The following is an 18,850-nucleotide window of genomic DNA, read 5'->3' as shown; positions in this document are numbered from 1 at the left end:
AGCAGCGCTCGAGTTACCGAGGGGAGAGCCCGTGGGTGGGCAGGAAGGTTTCCGTGAGGATGTAGTGCTCGGCGTGCTGCTCGCAGAAGGTCGTCAGGGCTGCGGAGCTGAAGCTGGAACAAGGCGAATGATACTTGGTGCAGCAAGGGAGCTGGCAGTGCCCAGTGGCATTGAGAGAGGCTTAAAAAGCGTGTCAGGGGACAGATACGCAGCTCACCCTGTCAGCCGGGGCATGGCGAGGCCATCTCCTTCCACTGTGCCTGTGGCTGTTCTGGCTGCTCAGCATCCTCCAGACTGGGGTCAGCCAGAACAGCGACAGACTGGGGTCTGGAGGTACCACTCCTGGTGCTGGTGGCGACAGGTTTTGGTCCTGGCTCTAAGAACGGGAGGGGCTAATTCAGGCGAGAAACAAAAGTCCTGCTTGTATGACTGCTCGCCTTGGTTGCTTGCATTTTTCCAACCGGTGGTTCACAAAGTGTGGAATCAGGTGTTATAAAATAAAGTCTTCAGTTTGCTCCATGGTGGGGTTTCTTGGTGCTGGTGGGAGTGCTGAGTTAATCCCAGCCCGATGCAGAGGCGCACGGGCCCCTCGCGGTGCTACAGGGCTGCAGGCTGGGTGGGTAGCAGTCTTGTGAGGGGAGGTGTAAAGGGCGGGTGTTTTTCTTTGTCCAGACACTGGCCATTACAGGATTGCACTCATGATCGATTCTAGTATGAAGATAATGATTGCTTGCAGGAATCCATATTGGCAAATGTTCCAATCAAACTATTTGGAAATTGTTTTTGTCTTCCATGAGAGAATTTGGCAACCCTTTGTAAACGTCATTTGGGTCAGAGGTGATGTTAGGTTGGAACATTAGCTCTCCATCATGACATTTAGGTTTTCAGTATGCAAGACATTGCATGTTGCTGTCTTTTCTGAGCAGTGCTTCACTGACCTGAATGCTTCCCTGTGACCTTTTGCAGGGTGTGTCTGTGGCTGGTTCTTCCAGCAGAGCACGGGAAGGCTCTCTGGAGATGTCGATGTCCTTGAGTGCCCCTCGGTGGCTGCTCCCAAGCCGAGTGAGCTTGCTCTCAGCCTTGTATCCACACAGACAGGTTTTGAAGAGCTGCCAGGTCCCCCTTCTTTCATCTCCCACACAGCACGGTTCCCAGCGCCTGCCCTTTGCTTTCTTCAGTCGGGCAGAGCCGTGTGCTCTGTCCATGGAGGGTCTGAGGTAGTTCCTGGTTAGCCCCGATTCTGCAGCAGGGAAAGGGCACCACTGGTGAGGGTGGGATGAGTTTGGTGTTGGGATTCTGTCTTCTCCATCCCTTCTATCGTATGTTTTGTGCAGCATCGTGCTGCTGGGTTCTGGTGTGCAGCTTGTGTCAGTGTAGGTGGTGCTGCAGGAGGGTGAGAGCAGAGGCGAGGGGCTTTGCTGCAAGACCATTCAAAGAGGTGCTCGCTTCGTCTTTACCTAAGCTCAAATTCTTGGTCCTGCTCCCTGCCTTTCAGACCTGGAGCTCTTGTTTGTACTGGGTGTAAAGCCCCGTCTCCTCTGCTACACCGAGGAGCAGGGCTAGGCCTCTGCTGAGCTCTCTGGGGTGCTCAGGTCACAAGCAATGTGTAGGTGAGAGTAGCTGTTCTGAGCTGTGGACTGCAGACCTCTCCAGAAACTGTGATCTCAGTTCCCTGTGGTACCACAGGTGCCAAACAGGTTGTGTCATCTCCTTTGCATACGTTTTCTATATTGCATGAGGCAAACATGTTTTGCTTATATATTGGTGTCTGTCTCCCAGATTACAATCAAATGGATTTCATTTACTAAAAAACTGCATTGAGGAATCTGGGCTTTAGCCTCCACCCAGGAACACCCCCAGTACATGAATTACTCTGTCTTGGCCCATACTGACAAATCCTTAGATTTGATGGTGAACTGAGAATCTATAAGAACTTGGAACAACTTCACTGGCAGTGTCAGGAATGTTTCTTGGGATGGGTGCTCTAGTCCTTGATGTGCAGCCTGCCTGGTATGTCGGCATATCCTCAATCCTCAGCTGCCAAGTGATGGATATGAAGATGTTTGTGCTCTTTGTAGTCAGGGGGTGACCAAACTATTCACTGGTGTGTGGGCGTGAAAGGCAAGAGAGCATCTGCGTCTGTCCAACAGTTAAGTGATTTCTCTCTGACATAGATTTTCTGAGATTGGGTTTCCTGGCATTTGGGCCACTGAAGCCAGCTACTGTATGTTTAGATGGCAGGGTAGTCTTATGGCAGAAGGCCTTGTGGCTCAGCCTTGCTGCTCTTGATAAGGGGAGGAAACAAAAACAGGCCAATGACTTTATTAAGACAATAGATGATTTAATTTAAACAAAGATTGGTAATACTTCAACAGAGAAATGAATATATCCAATTTTTATGTTTTCATGTGATATCACCTCTGTCTCAAGTGGAACACTTGATATTGATATACAAGGGAGAGAAAATAAAAGCTTGGTTATAGCAAAATCAGTCAGTCCTATAACAGTTTATAAAAAGCAAGCCACCCCTCTGAAGCGTGCCCTCTAATGTTTGTATATTCAGTGGTCATCCCCATGTACCTCAGCTTCCTCAGAGAGACTCCAGTCACCAAAATACTGTAATGCCATGGAAAATGCAAGAAAATACAAACCCCGATACCAATCCTTATGCCTATATTCTGCTGCTAAATAGAAATTTGAGGGGGTTTACTGCATGAATGAGCTCCCTGAATGAAGCTTTAAGCGTATTTTATCATTAGTTCAATGATTTTCCGATACATTCTCTCAGTTGCATCAAGGCCCCAGACGAAATCAAGATGTCCCCACTCAGGAATGTGCTTATAGTAACAGAGATTAGTAATCTGAGAAAGTAGCTTTGCAATGTCTTTTGTATCTGCAAATTTGTCTTGTCCGCCACTCCAAACAGCAATGGGTGTGCTTATCCTCTCTATGTTGTATGCAGGAGGAGTAGGCTGCAAGAAAGGGAGGAGACATGAATAGTTACATCAGAAGCTGTGTTTAGAGAAAGGATGCTGTGCAGGCATCTCTCTGTTTCCCTTCTGCACTCGCTACAGGAAAACAGTAAGCCGACCCTCTTAATGTTTATTTCCCTAGCAAAAGATGCTTTTAAATTGACCGCTGTTATTTAAACGCAGTTCTGTTATTTTTCTCAGTCTGGTTTATTTTTTGACCATTTCCTAAACATGCAGTGTACTGGGAATAGAACTTCACCCTGTCCAAAATTCAAACTTTGGTATTTAAAGACTCTATGTGGATGGAAGGTGTCTAAGAAATCTTTGGAGTATTTTTCCACCTAACATGCCACATGTAAAACAACCTGCCCTGACTCACAAATGTTACTAGAAGTCAACAGATCTGATCAAATCTCAAAAATTGTCAGACAAGTTGTCAGTGTTGCAGGAAGAGAGCAGCATTTCTGAGGACTGACAAGGCAGTAACCAAGTTTTATCTGTCTCCTTTTTTCTGTACAATGTACGTTAGTTCACCACAGCAGTATTCACTGTGCTGTTCTAAAGCATTCCTTCTATTTCATAAGAAGCTTTCCAAAAACAAGGTGAGAGATGCATTTCCTTGTCTCTCTCTTTTTTTTTTTTCTTTTTTTTTTTTTTTCAGTGGCCAGGCTGTGACTCTTAGCCTTTGGGGAATGGCAGGTAAATCAGCATATCACTGGACACATCCCTGCATCAGTAAGGAAGGGAAAATGAACTTCTGTTAGCTGTCTGCAAGCAACTATCTATGAATAGACTTACGCTTAGCGGTATTAGGTTTGGGTGAAACATTATCTCAGAGCATTCTCTCCTTCTTTCTGTAGCAGTGGAGCTCATGGATTCTAAAACCTGAAGTTCTGTGTTCTTAGTTTTGCCATGACCCAAGGAGGAGTTCTCAGGAAAACGGTATTGCCTTACCTGGTTGTATTTCTTCATGTTTTCCTTCAAGCCATAGTCATAAGCCTGGAATCGGTCTGCATGTGCTATCTGTGAATGTTTTAACAAGGACAGATAAAATGAAAGTGTATTGTTAAGAGACAGAGCAGAGTGCAGGAGGTATTTTCCTCCCTGTGATTGACCCAAGGCTCAGACAGAGCATTTTGGCTTCCTCCCACCCCTTCCTCCAGCTGCAGGCTTCCACAGGTACTGAGGATGGGTGATAGGACGAGAGGCTTTATTGCCTTTGCCCTTGCTAACATTCTCTCCTGATCCTCAGCTGCCACCCTTGTTATATTTTGTTTTTAAAGTGCTGTTTGTCTAAATTAACTAAGGTGGGGTCCCCGTTTGTGATGTGGAGTTGTGCTCAGTTTTCACCTTGGCAGGAGGGCCAGGCTGTCTAGTGCCTGTCAGGGCTCTTACTGGTTATCTAGTGTAACGTATGATTTCTCCTCCCACACCTTGTTGTTTTGTGTGTCAGCAGTGTCTGGTCTCCTGACAGTAGTGGTGATATTTCCAGTGGCTCTGTAATTCTTACAAGAGTTTAGCTAGTGAAGGTGGAGTGTGAATAGTCTATCACTAAATAGTAGTCTTGAATCTATTTTGACTTAAAAAGAAAAAAAAATATTAATAATGTTACTGAAAAGGTGAGTGCATTTTTTTTTAATTCCAAACCTGATTAGTAGTTTGATTTGTGAGTGGTTTTATCTAATGCAAGGTGAGAGGTCATAATGAAATTGTTCCTCAGTTATTCCTAGGTGAATTGAGTTCAAGGCTTTAAGTGACTGGGGATGTGCTAGATATCTCTTACCTTGCCTCTGTTTGCTGGATCTGCGTGCTGAGTGTCTGGACGGTAGAAATTGTAGTCAGGGCTGTATGCAGGAGCATGCACGTACTTAAGACCATAACAGGTGTTGGCAGAAAAGGCCATAGTGTTGAGCATGTGCTGTAACATGCTTCTGAGACCTGCTCTTGCTCTGGTCTGATTCAAGCTCATGTCTAAGAGTGGCGTAAGTTTCCAGCAAGAAAGGTGTTTCCTCACTTTCCCGTTGTGCCAGCAGAAGCACTTGTGTGGTTAACTGGCTTTGGGAGGTGATCCAGGCTGCAATTAACCTTCTGGGAGAAAAGCTTTAACCTGGATCACTTTGTTCTGGCTCATCCCCTGGCTTCCCACATTTCCGCTATCTTCCTACTGCCTGCCAAGTGCCTCAACTGTGCTCAAGTGCTCCTCTGCAGCTTTCGAGGCAATTGTCTTCACAAATGAAGCTGAAGGCTGGAAGCCACTAGACCCTAACATGCAGAAAGGTCCGATACGAAAGGGACAATGTGGGTAATGGTCTGGTGAGCCATGGGAAGCAGTGCTTCCTTGGTGGCAGCTGCTTACGGCACTGGGTGAGAAGATGTGTTGGGCAATTTCCCAGAACCACCACCTCTGGACTTCCCTGTAGGCTGTCAGTTGCATAAGAAGCAGCAGTACGAGTCTGCTTATGTCAGTACACAGTTATACCTGATGCCAGTGAATAGTGTTCTGTACTGATGTCCCAGCTGGGTAATGTGCTACAAATGCATCTGTTCGACTCTGGAGAGAAAGCAGAAGTGTTATAAAGGTAAGGGTTCAGTGTTGTGACAGAATAAAGCTGTGAAGGACCTGAGCAACATACTGCTGCTGTGTTAAAGCCCCGACCATATTGTAGAATATTTTTCAAATATTAAACAAAATTGATGTTAGACTCGCATATAATGTGATTTTACAATAGGAGTTACTACATAGAGTTTTATGCTTCATTTTGAAGGACAAAGAGTCTTTCCCACATTAGTGCTTAGTCATATGGAAAGCTGCATTCAGGAGTATGTATGGCTTCACCTTTTCTGAGTTTTTACAGTCTGCATGGTGCTTTTAAGTAAAGCTCTGCTCAGTCATTAGAGGAGGATTGTTAGTAGGATGTTAGCTTGAACATAATGAGACTCCATGTATGTGAGTTTTTTATGGGAAGACTTGTTAAATAACGAGTGTGGGAAAGCAAAAGCCACCGAGAACAGATACGTAGAAGGTCTGAAGAAAAAAAAAAAGGAAAGAAAAAAAAGGTAGCAGCCAAAGTCAAAGAATGATATATTGGCATTGAGAGAAGTGTGAAGAAACAACTTTCAGGACTGAGTTTTGTCTCGAAATGTTTTGACATGTAGGGACCAAAAATAAACAGTCTCTTATGTTCAGAAGATATGGTTGTCATCCTATTTAGGACGGAAAATCAGAATTTTGCAAAATAAAAAGATCTTTCTCCATCATCCATTTCTTCATTTTAGAGAGCTTTGGTATCTGGCCAACATTTCTTTGGCTTAGCCCCAGAAGAGGCAACACTGAAGTACATTATTGCAAGATGAAAACAGGCTGAATTCAGACTTTCTTCCTAGTGTGATCTGAATGTCAGGTGGCTGATTTCATCATCAGCTGAAGTCCTAGTTGGCATTATTTGAAAACCCCAACACATTTCTATATATCCCTGCAACTGTATATATAGACATAAGGCAGGAAAATCATTTTTTCTTCAAAATTACGTCAGCTTTACTTGTATAAAGGTGTTCTTGGACATGCTTACCGTGTTCAGATTTTGTATACTGCCCCCAGCTATGAAGCAGAAGATACTGGCACAAAGTTTTCCCAGAGTTGCGCATAGCAGTGTTGCAGGCCCTTTTGTCAGTTCATTCTGGCGAAGAACTCCTTTGCAGCCAAGAAGTAACTGAGGGGCAAAAAAGTGCAAATTTTTTCTTTTTCTTGTTGCAGGAGCAACATGCAGAAAATTGTTTCTCCCTTTCTCTAGTAGCCTAGCCTCTTAACTAAGATGGCTGAAACCGGTTGCCATTCCATTATCCTTTAAAGTGCATTTTTCCCCAGAGCACACAGCACATTATTCCTGCCTCTTATTTGGTATGAGTCTTGCAGGTTGATATCCATCTGTTTTCAGTGCACAGGCCTCAGTGAGAAAGGGCAGTTGGCTGCAGTCATGGCTGTAATGTATAGGGAGACCCTGTTTGCCCCAGTCCTTTTTCCAGGCAGGTGCACAAAACTGTAATCTGAATATTGATACTAAGCAAAGAGGGAGAAGACAAATGAGAGGATGTAGAAGTGGGCACTCTATAGGCACATACTGGGTACAGCTTGGGCAGAAAGAGCATGAGCTTCTGCAGTTTGACATATAAGTACAGAATACGGGGTTTCTACCATTCCCAGATCATTCTATTAAATTGGCAAATTATGGTGTCAAATAGATATAACCCTTTAAATTTCCTTTATTTACAAAGAAATATTTCATGAGCATAAAGCTACTGTATATCTAATGAATTTAAGTTGTGAAATACCTTATTTGTAGTTTTCTACTAAAGCTTAAGGCTCAGGTTAGTAGATTATGTAGATACCTTTTATTTATGGTATTTGTGAGCTTCCTTCAAAAATATTTGATCTTAATAAGTAATGGTGCAAGTATGCTGGCTTTCTTAATGAACTTCCAAAGAGATGTTGTGTCAAGCTTTGTAATTTAGCTTTGTGGAAATCTGAAGTCTACCAGCACTATCAATACTCTGATGCCCTAAATTCGTTCTTAACTCATCACCCTCTTAAAACTCAGTTCAGCCTGAGTGAATCCAGTAGAGACAAAGCAGGCATTTAGGTCTTTCAGAAGGAATGACATACCCTGATCAGTGGCTGAGGAAGACGTGCAAACTGTACGAAAGGACTTGTAGCATATGTGATTGTGGCTACTGGTCCCAAAGCAAAGAACACTTTAACTCTTTGAGCCAACTCAGGATATGTAGAAAATGCTACAAAGCCTGCAAACACAGGAGACACAAATCAAGTTAGTGAAGAGGTCTTCCACAGACCAAATATATAAAAAGCAGTAGGTGGCAAATAAAAAATGACACTAGAATAACAACCCATTGTATGTTGTCCTCTTCTGTGCTGCAGACCTAAGGAAAGTGTTTGATCCTTGAAACTTTATTTGGGGGAAAGAGTTCATTCTAAGGATACATCTTCATTAAAGGATGTCCAAACATTGATTTTCTCAGAATTGACAATTTTTTGTTAGGCCAGTTTTTGGGAGATGACGCATCAGTCAGATTTTCTGAATTCAGATTCCCGCTGAAGTTCCCCAAACTCTAATAACATAATGAGTTTTTCAGCTTGTAGTCTCTAAAAGCCTCTGTATGTTGATGATGGCATGCAGCAATGCAGTAAATACCTGAAGACTGGGAGGCTAAGAGCAGAATTTTTGACCTGTAACAAAGTGTAAACTCAGGTGAGAGTGAATGCACAGAAAAGTAACCATATGAGGAAGGAAGGAAGAAAGGAAGGAAAGGAGAACAAAAAGTGTACATCCTATCTTGTTTTTCTGAATGTGTCCAAATTTCTCCACTGATGGATTTAGTGACAATCTTAGCTGGTTGCCTAAAACAGAGGTACCTGTAGACAAGGATGATGATATCTTGGCCTGAGTGATTTATTCTGCCCCAAAAACTTAGAATGCTCTTATGAGAGGAAAGGAAAATAACGGTCTAATAATATGGCCAAATACAACCCCTCCCCCCCCCCCCAAAAAAAAAAAAATTCTCCTCAGTTGTTGAGGTTTATTTTTATACAATGGCAATGACACACAATGACATAAAACTCAATATCTCTTCATGGATCCTATGCATAAATCATAAACACTAACAACATCCAAAGACCATAAGTGTGTTGATGTTGTTATGGAGGAGCTAATAGCAATGAAGTTTTGAGCATTGATATTTCGTTTCTAATTTCGATTGCCTGGTAATTTGTTTTAAAACAATAATGTTTTGAGTTATAGTTGTACATTAACTACGTTTTAAATAGTAAGTCTGGTGTTAGGTCACAAGACATATTTAATTTGTTGTTGTTGTGTTCTTTTTTTTGGGGGGGTTTGTTTGTTTTGGTCTCCTTTCCTTAGAACTGTCTTATGGATTGTTGCTTTTTGTATTTACATCTAATCCATGAGGATTATTGAGTCTAATCCACTGAGGATTATTTTAGTCCATGAGGTATAAATCTTAAAAATTTAGGTTAATAAAAGCTCCTTGTTGCTGAAACTTTAAGAAAAATATCCTCTTGCTGGAAGACTCTGAAAAAATAACAATAAATGGCTAGAGTATAATAAAAAAGGATACTTAGCAAACTGTGCCTGGTAAATACTAGCTTTTATGTATCAGTAACCTTTCAGAAGTTAAAAGTGTTTCTGAGTCCTCTGTTACCTGCTTGTTTCAGATAGAACAGCTCATAGAAAAAAATCCTTTTTTTTTTTTTTTTGCAAGTGTCGAGTTACAAAGTACTTCTCCCTTTAATAACTTTTTATGAGAGAGAAAGATAGTGGACAGAGAGAGAGACATCCCAGTCAGGTAGTGATGTTAACTATTTCATACTCAGGCGTCCTAATATTACCTGCAGTTGAACCCTCTGAGTGACCAACATAATACACATCCTTCTGTCCAGTTTTATTCATGATGAAGTACAGCTCAGCTGGGAGATCGTATATACCTATCTCATGGAAGCTACAAAGGAGAAACACAAAAAGCTGACAGAGGGGCATGTACTTTATCACAGCGTGAGTTACTGAACGTCAATTTTCTTCATAACACCAAGCCGGACCCGTTCAAAGATGAGGATGCACACTTTGTCTGGATTCTTTTCTGTGAGCTGGGGAAGGGGACAGAAGGACACAACTGTACTGACAGGCTGCCTGATGCCTTGGACTTTCTGCTGAGGAGATGCCAGTCCAGGATGTGGATTTGAGTCCTTTCACTAGCAGGAGTAATAAAATTCATTTCTCTGTCAGTTAATGTCAGGAGTGATAGGTCAGATTTCTAGATTCAGCTGTGTATTGTCCTCTCCTGTCTGTACTTGGGAGAATGATGTCTAGCGGGAGACCATCAGGTTACAGATGCCTCCTCCCAGTTTTGGAAATGTTTTCCCCAAAAGAAACCGGCCCTGCATATGTACAAAGATGGTGGGTGACCTGTTTACTTCCAGCTTTGCTTCTTTGTGTGCTGATTCCAGAAAGCCCTGTCCGGACCACCCAGCCAAGTCCTTCCTCTCACCTCCCTGACAAGCCCAGTGTGGTTGAATCCACAAAGAACTGGTCTGGTCCCCTTAGAAGTTGTATGTCCCACTTGAAGTCAGATTACATGAAAACCAGTTGCCTGAAGGGGAAAGGGTCTACCAATACTAATTGCCCAAACTTGCTAGTCCCCTGAAAGTTGCTGTCTTCAGATATTCTTTCTCCACAGAGTACCTGAACTGCCAGAACTCTTTCTGACAGGGCTTAAGGGTCTTGTGTTTTGAAGACCAGGTGTTTCCTCTGCTGTTTCCCAACCAAACATCATAGCCGACATCTGCAAGGATGAAGCCTAGGCTGTTTCTGGGCAGGTTAGATATCCAGTAAGTGCAATCTGCAAAAGTACCATGGTGTAGCAAGACTGCTGGCTTTTTCCCTGCAACAGAAGAGCATTTTCTTATGTTATAGCAAGAAGTAATGTGTAGTTAAAATTGAGTTGCAGGGTATGATTTTACATGAGGTTTTTTAAACATTCCTTCTTCAAGAAACTGATGGATGCTGGCCATGGGTTTTGGGGTAAGCTGCATGGAGGATTTGGTTCCATGCAAGCTGTCTTATTTCATGTCAGGACTAGCTAAAAAAGAACACATTCAAATGGCCAGTGCCAACATCCATTTTCACAGAGAAACCAACCTACAAATCCCTTGATTTCTAGACATAAAAAATTAAAGACAAAATAGCATATTAGGATGACAATGGAAGAGCAGGAAATGGAGCAGTACTGTCCAGCATTTATGACCCTTGAATTCCAGGAACAAATTATCATTCTACTAAGAAAATTTGAAAAACTATTTCTTCCCAACCAATGACGTGATTTGTAACCAATAGATGGATACAGAAAAATCGATCACCTTCTTGACTTCAGGTTGACTGTCCTTCATGAGGCAAGGAATACCTATTTCAATGTCAACTCAGAGAGTTTTTGTCAACAAAGATATTGCCAACAGTTGTACCAAATGTGGAAGACAAGAAGGGGAATTATGGAAAAAAAGTCACAGAAGTTTGAAGTCTGAACACAGACATTGAAGGTGTGGTCTTTAGATAGATTCAGAATTCAGACCGCGCTCCTGACTAGGTGCTTTTTCTGAGATGGGAAGTTGTGGAACATGCCAGTACATGTGCAAAGTTGAAAGGTGGGGGACCCACGTAGGAGTTGGATCTCAGACCTTCCTTATGTCCTATAACCATGTCACACCTGTATTTTGCATGTTCCTCCCACTGGGAATTCTGAAAACACCAAGTATGTATCCATCCTTCGTGGTAACTTCATACTCCTCACAGGGATATCCATGATATCTGATCATTTCACTCTGTGGGAAGCCAAAGGAAAGCTTGTTAACATGCACTTACAGTGTAGAGGTTGGTGGAAAAGGTGTCCAGAGGCTGCTTCTGTCCAAGGATGTGCAGCTAGCCAAAAACATGCCAGGAAGATGAACACAATTCCATGCTGCTGGCTTATTCCCTATTGTCCTGTGTTACACTAGTGGGAAGGGACCCTACAGAGATTCCTGCAGGACAGCACAGCTCTCTGGCCATGTCTCTCTTGGGAATGAACAGATATATATGGTGAAGCAGCCATGAAGGGGAGGCTGGAGGATGCCAACAATAGTGAGAGAAGCTGACCTGTCTTTGATTGATGTGGTTTGTGTACGCTCTTTAATGCTGTATCTCTCAAATTGAAATTCCAAGAGCTGAGTTTGCCTGGGCAGAAGCACCTAATTATTCTTGGAGCATTCCTGACATACACTACTATTGTTTAGGTTTTGGCTGGGTAGTAATTGCTGTGGCAGTGGTACCTGAGCACTACTCAGGCTCATAAGAATGGTGAGATGACAAAGATCACCTCTGCAGGAAATGAGAATGTTCCTTGGCTCTGGAGCTTGTTTGAATGTGCTGTCATGTATTAGGACTGCTCGAGGAGTAGATTTCCCTGTCCATACCAGTGCTTCCCACCACCTTTCCTGAATGCATTGGCTGTGCTTGGCGTTTTGTGTGTTACAAAGCTGGAAAGCTTACATCCTCCTCACTAGACCCGTGTGTCTGAAAAGAAAGTAGACAGGTCCATTGCTTGCTGTGAAGTGTGGTGGCTGGGGAGAGGAACGTGAAAAGTCAGGTTTCACCGTGTTCAGGTCCTGCCTCCTGAGGGGAGACTGCTTCAGCTCACACAGCAAATGCAAGTGAGATAGTTTGTCCTGTTGTGCAAGGCTGATGCAGGTGGTACCTTTCTAGAGGGTAAACATGCAGCAGTATCAGTATTAGACTGTGCCAGAAGATGCGGTCTTTGGTCCAAATGAGTCCTTTCCTGCCAAAGTGCGGTTAGGTAAGCTGTGTAGGGTGGAGCTCCTGTTACAAACTCACAGTACCACCTGTTCTTATGCTCTTGCCAGGTCTGTGAGGAAAGCTTTGGTGAGTCAGAACAAGGGGTCCTGGATTACCCTGTGTTGTGAGAATCTACTGCTTTAAGAAGGGATTCAACTTCCCTTGCCACCATACTGAGGAACCGGGTTGTTAAAGAAGGGGAGGACTTTGCTTCTCTTGACAGTAGAAGCTAGCCTTTGCCTCCGCTGCAGAGGAGTCTCTCTCTGGCAGCTCCGACTGTTTGGATAAGATGTCAACGTTTCTTGTACGTGGGTGCTCCCTATCAAAATGTTGGAAGGATCTTTGTCCTCTTGCCAGGATCCAACCCTCCCCTTCTTTGTGCACTAGTCTGAAACATCTGGGCGTGTTGAGAAAGGTGACTGTGCAAGCAGGTGTCACAGTTATAAGCCACATGTTCACGCATCTGTTGGGGCTCATTCTAAATGCAGGCAGAGAAAGCCTGTTGAGCTGGCTGTGCTGTGCTGTGTGTGCTCTGGCCACAGTCTAAAGCTGAGTCCTGCTGCTGGGGTTAAAATTCAGCAGCCTGAATCTCCAGCGTCCTTCATCAGGTTCTGGGGAGTTGCTTGGCCTCTGAGCCAAAGGTGGCAGCCGGCACACCCCGCTCCGGTGCTATGTCTGTCTTGGTGTGATGTACAAGGTTCCCATCTGTCCCTGGCCCATCCCGACCTGGTCACAGCAGTCCTGACCCTAATGCAGTGGCTTTGAAAGAGGCAGGTTGGGAAAATGGGCGACCAGGAGGGGACCCTTCTTGAAACCTCCTCACATGGGCTGTTAGAGTTGGTACCGTGGTGGCAGTATTGTGAGAGACACTTTAAAAGAAAGGCAGAGAAAGTGCCACAACTTACAACGTTCATAAAGTCTTCAGGGTTGCGGTGCTTCATGTGCTGTGTTCCCTCTGAGCCGAGAGTGAAGGGTGCTGTGAACCCTGCTGAAAAGGCAGCTCCCTGGGAGCAGAGCAGCACGAGGAGGCACCACATCTCGGGGCTGCGTGAAAGAGCAGAGGCACGTGCGTTTGCTGTGGGAAGGGAGAGCTGGGGAATTCCACAGGGAGACCCAGGTGGGGAGTCTCTTGGAGGTTGCCCCGGGTGTTCCCCAAGGGGCTGACAGAAACACATACCTGTGTGAGGAGGGACTGTCTGCAGTTAATGTCAGGTAACAAGGGTCATGAGTGAGTCAAGGGCTCCAGGAGGATGTGGAACAGGCCTGAGGGAATGTTCTTGTAGGATATTAGTGCTAGCTTGTGCCTTAAGTTTATTCCTTTCTTTCTCACATATGGTCTTCCCTATTGTATATATGTGTCTTGGCCACCTGGAGGTAAGAGTCCCTTTTCTTGTGTTTTGGAGGGTGCTGACTTATGGTCACTGGGCAGTGTTGCTGAATAGAAATTGCAGAGTGGCATCTATCTCATTAGTACCCTGCTGGGCAGAAGTCAGCTGTTACATGTTCTTTTTGGCTGTAGCCACCTTTATAATCAGCACAGAGACACCAGACAGGTTGTAAAAACAGTGTACTATCTGGCATATTGCAGGGAAGACTTTTAAGAGTGGGACAGCCTGGAAGGGATAACCAAGAGATTCATTCTGTCTGAACTTTTTAATGAGGGAGTGAGTTCTCAGTTCTTTTAAAATTTTATTAAATATTTTGTTCCCTTCAGTCACTAGAACAATCAGATGAAATGAAAACTGGGAAATACCCTCAATTTTAATATTGGCATCCTAATTTACTCTAGTCTATTCACTTTACAGGCAAATGCTTCCATTCTTCTGTCAATAGAACAGAGAGAGATCCTCCCATCTGTGTGCACTGGTAGCACAGTTTTATAGCAGACACTCTTCACTGCTTTCTACTGTTTTATTCTGTTCTATTAGAAGTAAATCATGCTCCTTTGTGTCTGTCTGCATGTGGAACGTAGTTTGGGAAGCAAACTCAAAAGTTCAACTTAAGTCATAGTTTTGCTACTAACGGATGAGGCAAGAGGGTAGCAAAATTGTTGCCCCTTTTCAGGTATACTTCTTTCTGCGTACTATATTGTCACCCATCTTAGTGCTTTAAGGCACTTCGAGATGAATGCTTTCTAAATCAGATAGAGCACACCAATTAACTCCAAAGCTTGGCACGCGCTGTCTCATTAATTTCGGAGGTAAAGTCTTGACTGTAGAAACCTTGAACAACAATCTACTCTTTTTATCTTATGAAACAATGGTAAAGGGAAGCATTTAATTGGCAAATTGAAATTGACAGAAATATTTAATTTAAAAAAAAAAAGTAATGAAAGAGACCACTTTAAAGGTACATTAAAAAGGCCATTCAAAACTTCTGGAAACTTTTGATATTTAATGAAGATAAGCTTTAAACCGTCTAGAAATTCATCAACATACTCTTGAGAGAGTCATAATATTTTTTTCACATTCAACTGTAAGTGGGACTGAAAGCCACTAGGACAACTAGAAGATATCTGAATCTCATGGTTAACTTATGAGGAAAGCTTAAATGCATTTGAAACTGAGTGCAAAATGGCCAATTTATGCACACTCTTTCAATACTGACATTTTCACTCAACCACAATGATGGTCTTAGGAAAAAAAACAAAACAAAACATAAGCAGAGCAAGATGAAACTGTCAGTTATTCCTTTTTTGCTTTAGCTGATTAAATACTTCTTCCTCTACTCAAGTTTGGAAAACATGCACTTAGACGCATAGCAACAGGCTTACAGATCAGAGAGGATGCAGGCTGTTTGCTCGTACAAGCAACTGCACAAAACCAAGACTGCACATCTTATGGAGACAGGCAACGGAGACAGAGACCATGAACACATACGTACAAGCAACTTACCTCTGCTTTCACTGCCTTACTGTCTTCTGTCTTCTCTTTCGCTGCCTTTCACTGTCTTCTGCTGCAGTCTCTTGTCTGTCTCTGCTAGTAGACTGATTCACTGGCAGAAACTTATGCCAAAAAAAGGAAATCAAAATTCACTTAAGAGCAGCAATAGAGTGTTGTGTGTTGTCTGCATGTATAGGCGAGGACGTTTAAGTGCTGATTTGGCAGTACTTAAGGAGTGGAGATATGTTATGATAAATAGCACCTTTGCGTGACATACTGAAAGACCAAATTGCACCATGGAGCAGGAAAGGTTAAGAGGCACCTAATTTGTGGTTAGGATATTTAGCAAGGACCTGGGGGTTCATGTTCCCTGAGGCTGTGACAGGTCTTGCTTTGTGCTACTGGCCGTCTTGGGCAGTGATCATGTTATTCTGGGATGAAGATGAGGATGAGTCCAGCTGTTTTCAATGTTTTCTACCTACAAATGTGGTCTCTGCTACTGTGGTTTGCACAGAAGCTGGCATTGTCCTTGGTTCCACACCTGCCACTTGTTTTCTGAACTGCACTGGCAGGTTTCTTGGGGACAATTCTTTTTTGTTAGGTAATCTTAGAATGAAAATAGAGATAATTTAAAAGGAATATACTTGGTATTACACATACATTCCTAAATCTGTTTGTCAGTGAATACCACAACACAGAAAGATCAGTTTGCTCTGAATTAGCCTGTTCCAGTACGGATGCTCAAGTTTTGAATTAACTTTGAAAACATCATATAAACTTCTCCTCAGACAGGATACTAACAACATTTCTTGTTTCTTCCAAGCAATTTCCATGAACTCTGTGTAAACATTGCTGACCACTGAAATAATTATAGTCAGCGCAGGGGCTCAGTCCTCACTGAAATTGGCCTTGTGACCATGGCCAGAAGGACATGTTCTGTGTCCTTAGGCAGCTAGGCTACAAAGTAGAATCCTCCTGCATGAGCACCAGTCTCTTCAGCAAATTAACTCTTAAGTATCTTCAGAAGGGCTTGTGGTTTATCATGGACAGATGAGCTTTTAGAAGAACACCACATGAAAGTGATGCCTGTGCGGCAGGTTCTCTGGAATGTGGGTGCTAATAATCTGCTGCCTCATGTGGGGAAACAGAGTGAAGCAAGTCTTTGTTAGTAAACAGAACCTAGAGAAACTGCAGAAACAATTCTACTTTATGAAGCAGTGAGCAGTCTGTGGAATGGCCAAAGAAGTGATTGCTCAATGAAAAATTTTACAGCTTGGCAACTCTGACATCTCTGCTCAATGAGAGACAGAGATGACTGCTCTGCTAAAGTCTGAGCTAACACCATACTACATTTTTAGTTCAGGATGGAATAATCTACATCTTACCTAGTTCTACCGCGTACCAACATATGGGGTGTGCAAAGTTTATGTAATTTCTGATATTGTTAGATATTAGGGATCAGGTGAAGAGCAAAAGATAGGTGAACCCACGTTCTGTCCCTTATTTTTAGTTTGGAAAAGAGGACAAGACATAGGAAAGAGACAATGAAAGTAATACATAAAAAAAGAGCATGGGAAACACAAAGCCTAAAAGATATACAGAAATTTCCTAGGACATGTGATGCTGTCTTTACCCAGAGAAACCACTCAGCTGAGATAGTTTTTATTCAGTTTTGAAAACACTGGAGCAACACTTTGAGGTTCTGGTAGTCTGGCCTGCAGCTGAACATAGCATGAAGTACCTAAATATGTCTTAAACCCCAATATCTGTCAAATCTTTAGTTATTCTGTGCCTCTAAACACATCTATGATGGTCTGCAGGCTTGGGGAGGGAGGACAAGGGGAATACCTGTGTTCTTTTTTTCCTTGCAAAGAGTTGCTAGAAACACGAAGCAAACAGGACTTTCATTTCCTTTTCCATGGTGTGCCATTGTATTGAGGACCTCTGATGAGACCAGCAGTCACAGTACAAACAGGAGACAGAGCCCTAGGTGAGGTCTGGCAGAGGGCAGACTGCAGGGTTGCGGTGGAGCAGCTCCACGTTGAAGGGATGATGCCAAGAGCTCTTCTGAGGAGCGAGGCAGTGATGCCCTGCCAGTGATGGGGCAACCAGCAGATATTGCTGGCTGGTACCGGGGGCTGTTCCCTGCAGTGTGATGTGGACTAACAGAACCTGAGGATTCATACTATAGGATTGAAGGTAGGTTTTGGGAGCAGCAGCTTAAATTCTTGACAGAGCTGGTAAGAGCGGTACATACCATGTTGATGTTCTTCATGTTAAGCCACCAGACCGAAGAATACTTTTGTACAAAGTCTGGCAAAAGCACGGTGGCTGTTAGGGAGGATTCTTAGTTTTTTCAGGCATTCATTCTGAGAATCACAGAATTGTAGGGGTTGGAAGGGACCTTGAGAGATCATCGGGTCCAACCCCCCTGCCAAAGCAGATTCCCTAGAAAGATCAAGCAAATACTATAAAATACAAAGGTAGAGTTCATTTAAGGAAATGGTTTGTATGTGTTCTTCCCTTCATCTTTGAACCCTATTCCTCTTCCCAAGTACTCTCATGGTTCTCATAAATTTTCTTCCAACATTTGCCAGATAATTACCTGTTGTTTGAGTAGGCATGTATGGGAAAGAAACTAGTTGTTTATCACATGCATCGCTCTGCTGAGGCATCGCCCAGTCAATATCCTACTTGGCTAATTTAGATGAAGAGATACCATATGGGATAACACTGATGCTGCAAATATTTGTGCATCTGCAGGTTTGTGCAGATGTAAAGCTCCACTCATTTTTAGGGGCCGTTGTGTTCCACATTGTGCAATTCTGCCAAAGAACTGGTTATGGAGGTCAGTAGCTCAGGCAGGCCAGGATCAGCCTTTATGAGTGATGAATCCTAAGAGTGATGCAAAAGGGGAAGATAGAAATTCAGCAGCCCTGGCTCCTGCATTCTGTCCTCAGAATGCAGTTGTGAAGTGTGCACATATCTGTGTCCTGTTTTGTAGCACCTGCTGGTGTTGAGGACATTTTCAAATGGACTGTACTCTGCAGGTACAGTCAATCAACAGTTTCAGCCCTGGGACAGGACTTTCTTAAAACTAGACAAAGTCTGAAGAAATGGATTTTCTGGAACTGATCATCTCAGTCCTCATATCAGTCGCACCACTTTTAGGTCCCGCACATGTTTAAAGCCAAGTGTGCAGTAAATAAATTCCAAACCAAAAGTCACCCTTTTCCTCAAGTAAGGAGGTGTGAGAACATGTGAGAGGCAATAACCATGTTTCTTAATATGACCAAAAGAGATATGAAATAAGTGCGGAGACAGGTGTTTGGTACAAGAAGAGAGCAGAAAGGGCTTACGATGGAGCCTAAGGGTCTTCATTTACTGTACGTCCAGATAACAACATTTTTGCTTTTCCACTTTCTCTGTTTGCTTTCTCCCCATTTGCTTATGGTAATTTCCAACAGTCTTTGGGGGTTCAAGGCATGCATTTGGAAACTGGAAAGGAGATAGAACAGATCAGTTGTGCACTGGTCACGTTCAGGTGGGCAGCTGAGCTGCTGGAGCCACTGGCTTAGCCACA

General features: G+C 43.3%; 1 protein-coding gene across 1 annotated transcript; it reads right to left on the bottom strand.

Moving 5' to 3' along the window:
- Positions 1-223: 223 nt before the first annotated feature.
- Positions 224-16,074, bottom strand: LOC308197082 (lysosomal acid lipase/cholesteryl ester hydrolase-like). Its single transcript, XM_080597009.1, has 10 exons — positions 15,280-16,074; positions 13,291-13,429; positions 11,262-11,376; positions 10,244-10,442; positions 9,394-9,503; positions 7,633-7,769; positions 6,542-6,682; positions 5,452-5,523; positions 3,927-3,995; positions 224-2,972 (listed from the first exon to the last, which is right to left on the bottom strand). The coding sequence occupies exons 2-10, from the start codon at positions 13,420-13,422 to the stop codon at positions 2,739-2,741; spliced, it is 1,209 nt and encodes a 402-aa protein (XP_080453135.1). The 5' UTR covers positions 13,423-13,429; positions 15,280-16,074; the 3' UTR covers positions 224-2,738.
- Positions 16,075-18,850: the final 2,776 nt, after the last annotated feature.

Source organism: Anser brachyrhynchus (genome assembly GCF_964034855.1).
Source record: "Anser brachyrhynchus genome assembly, chromosome: 6".
Classification (NCBI taxonomy): Eukaryota; Metazoa; Chordata; class Aves; order Anseriformes; family Anatidae; genus Anser; species Anser brachyrhynchus.
Note: the sequence above shows the minus strand (reverse complement) of the source record. Positions and strands in the feature narration are given on the sequence as shown.

Excerpts from the sequence above, each read along its gene's own strand:
- LOC308197082 (XM_080597009.1), bottom strand. The coding sequence starts at position 13,422 with ATGTGGTGCCTCCTCGTGCTGCTCTGCTCCCAGGGAGCTGCCTTTTCA. Across the intron at positions 11,377-13,290 it reads CTGAAGACTTTATGAACGTT|AGTGAAATGATCAGATATCA; the intron begins GTAAGTTGTGGC and ends GGCTTCCCACAG. Across the intron at positions 10,443-11,261 it reads GAGGAACATGCAAAATACAG|GGAAAAAGCCAGCAGTCTTG; the intron begins GTGTGACATGGT and ends CTTCTGTTGCAG.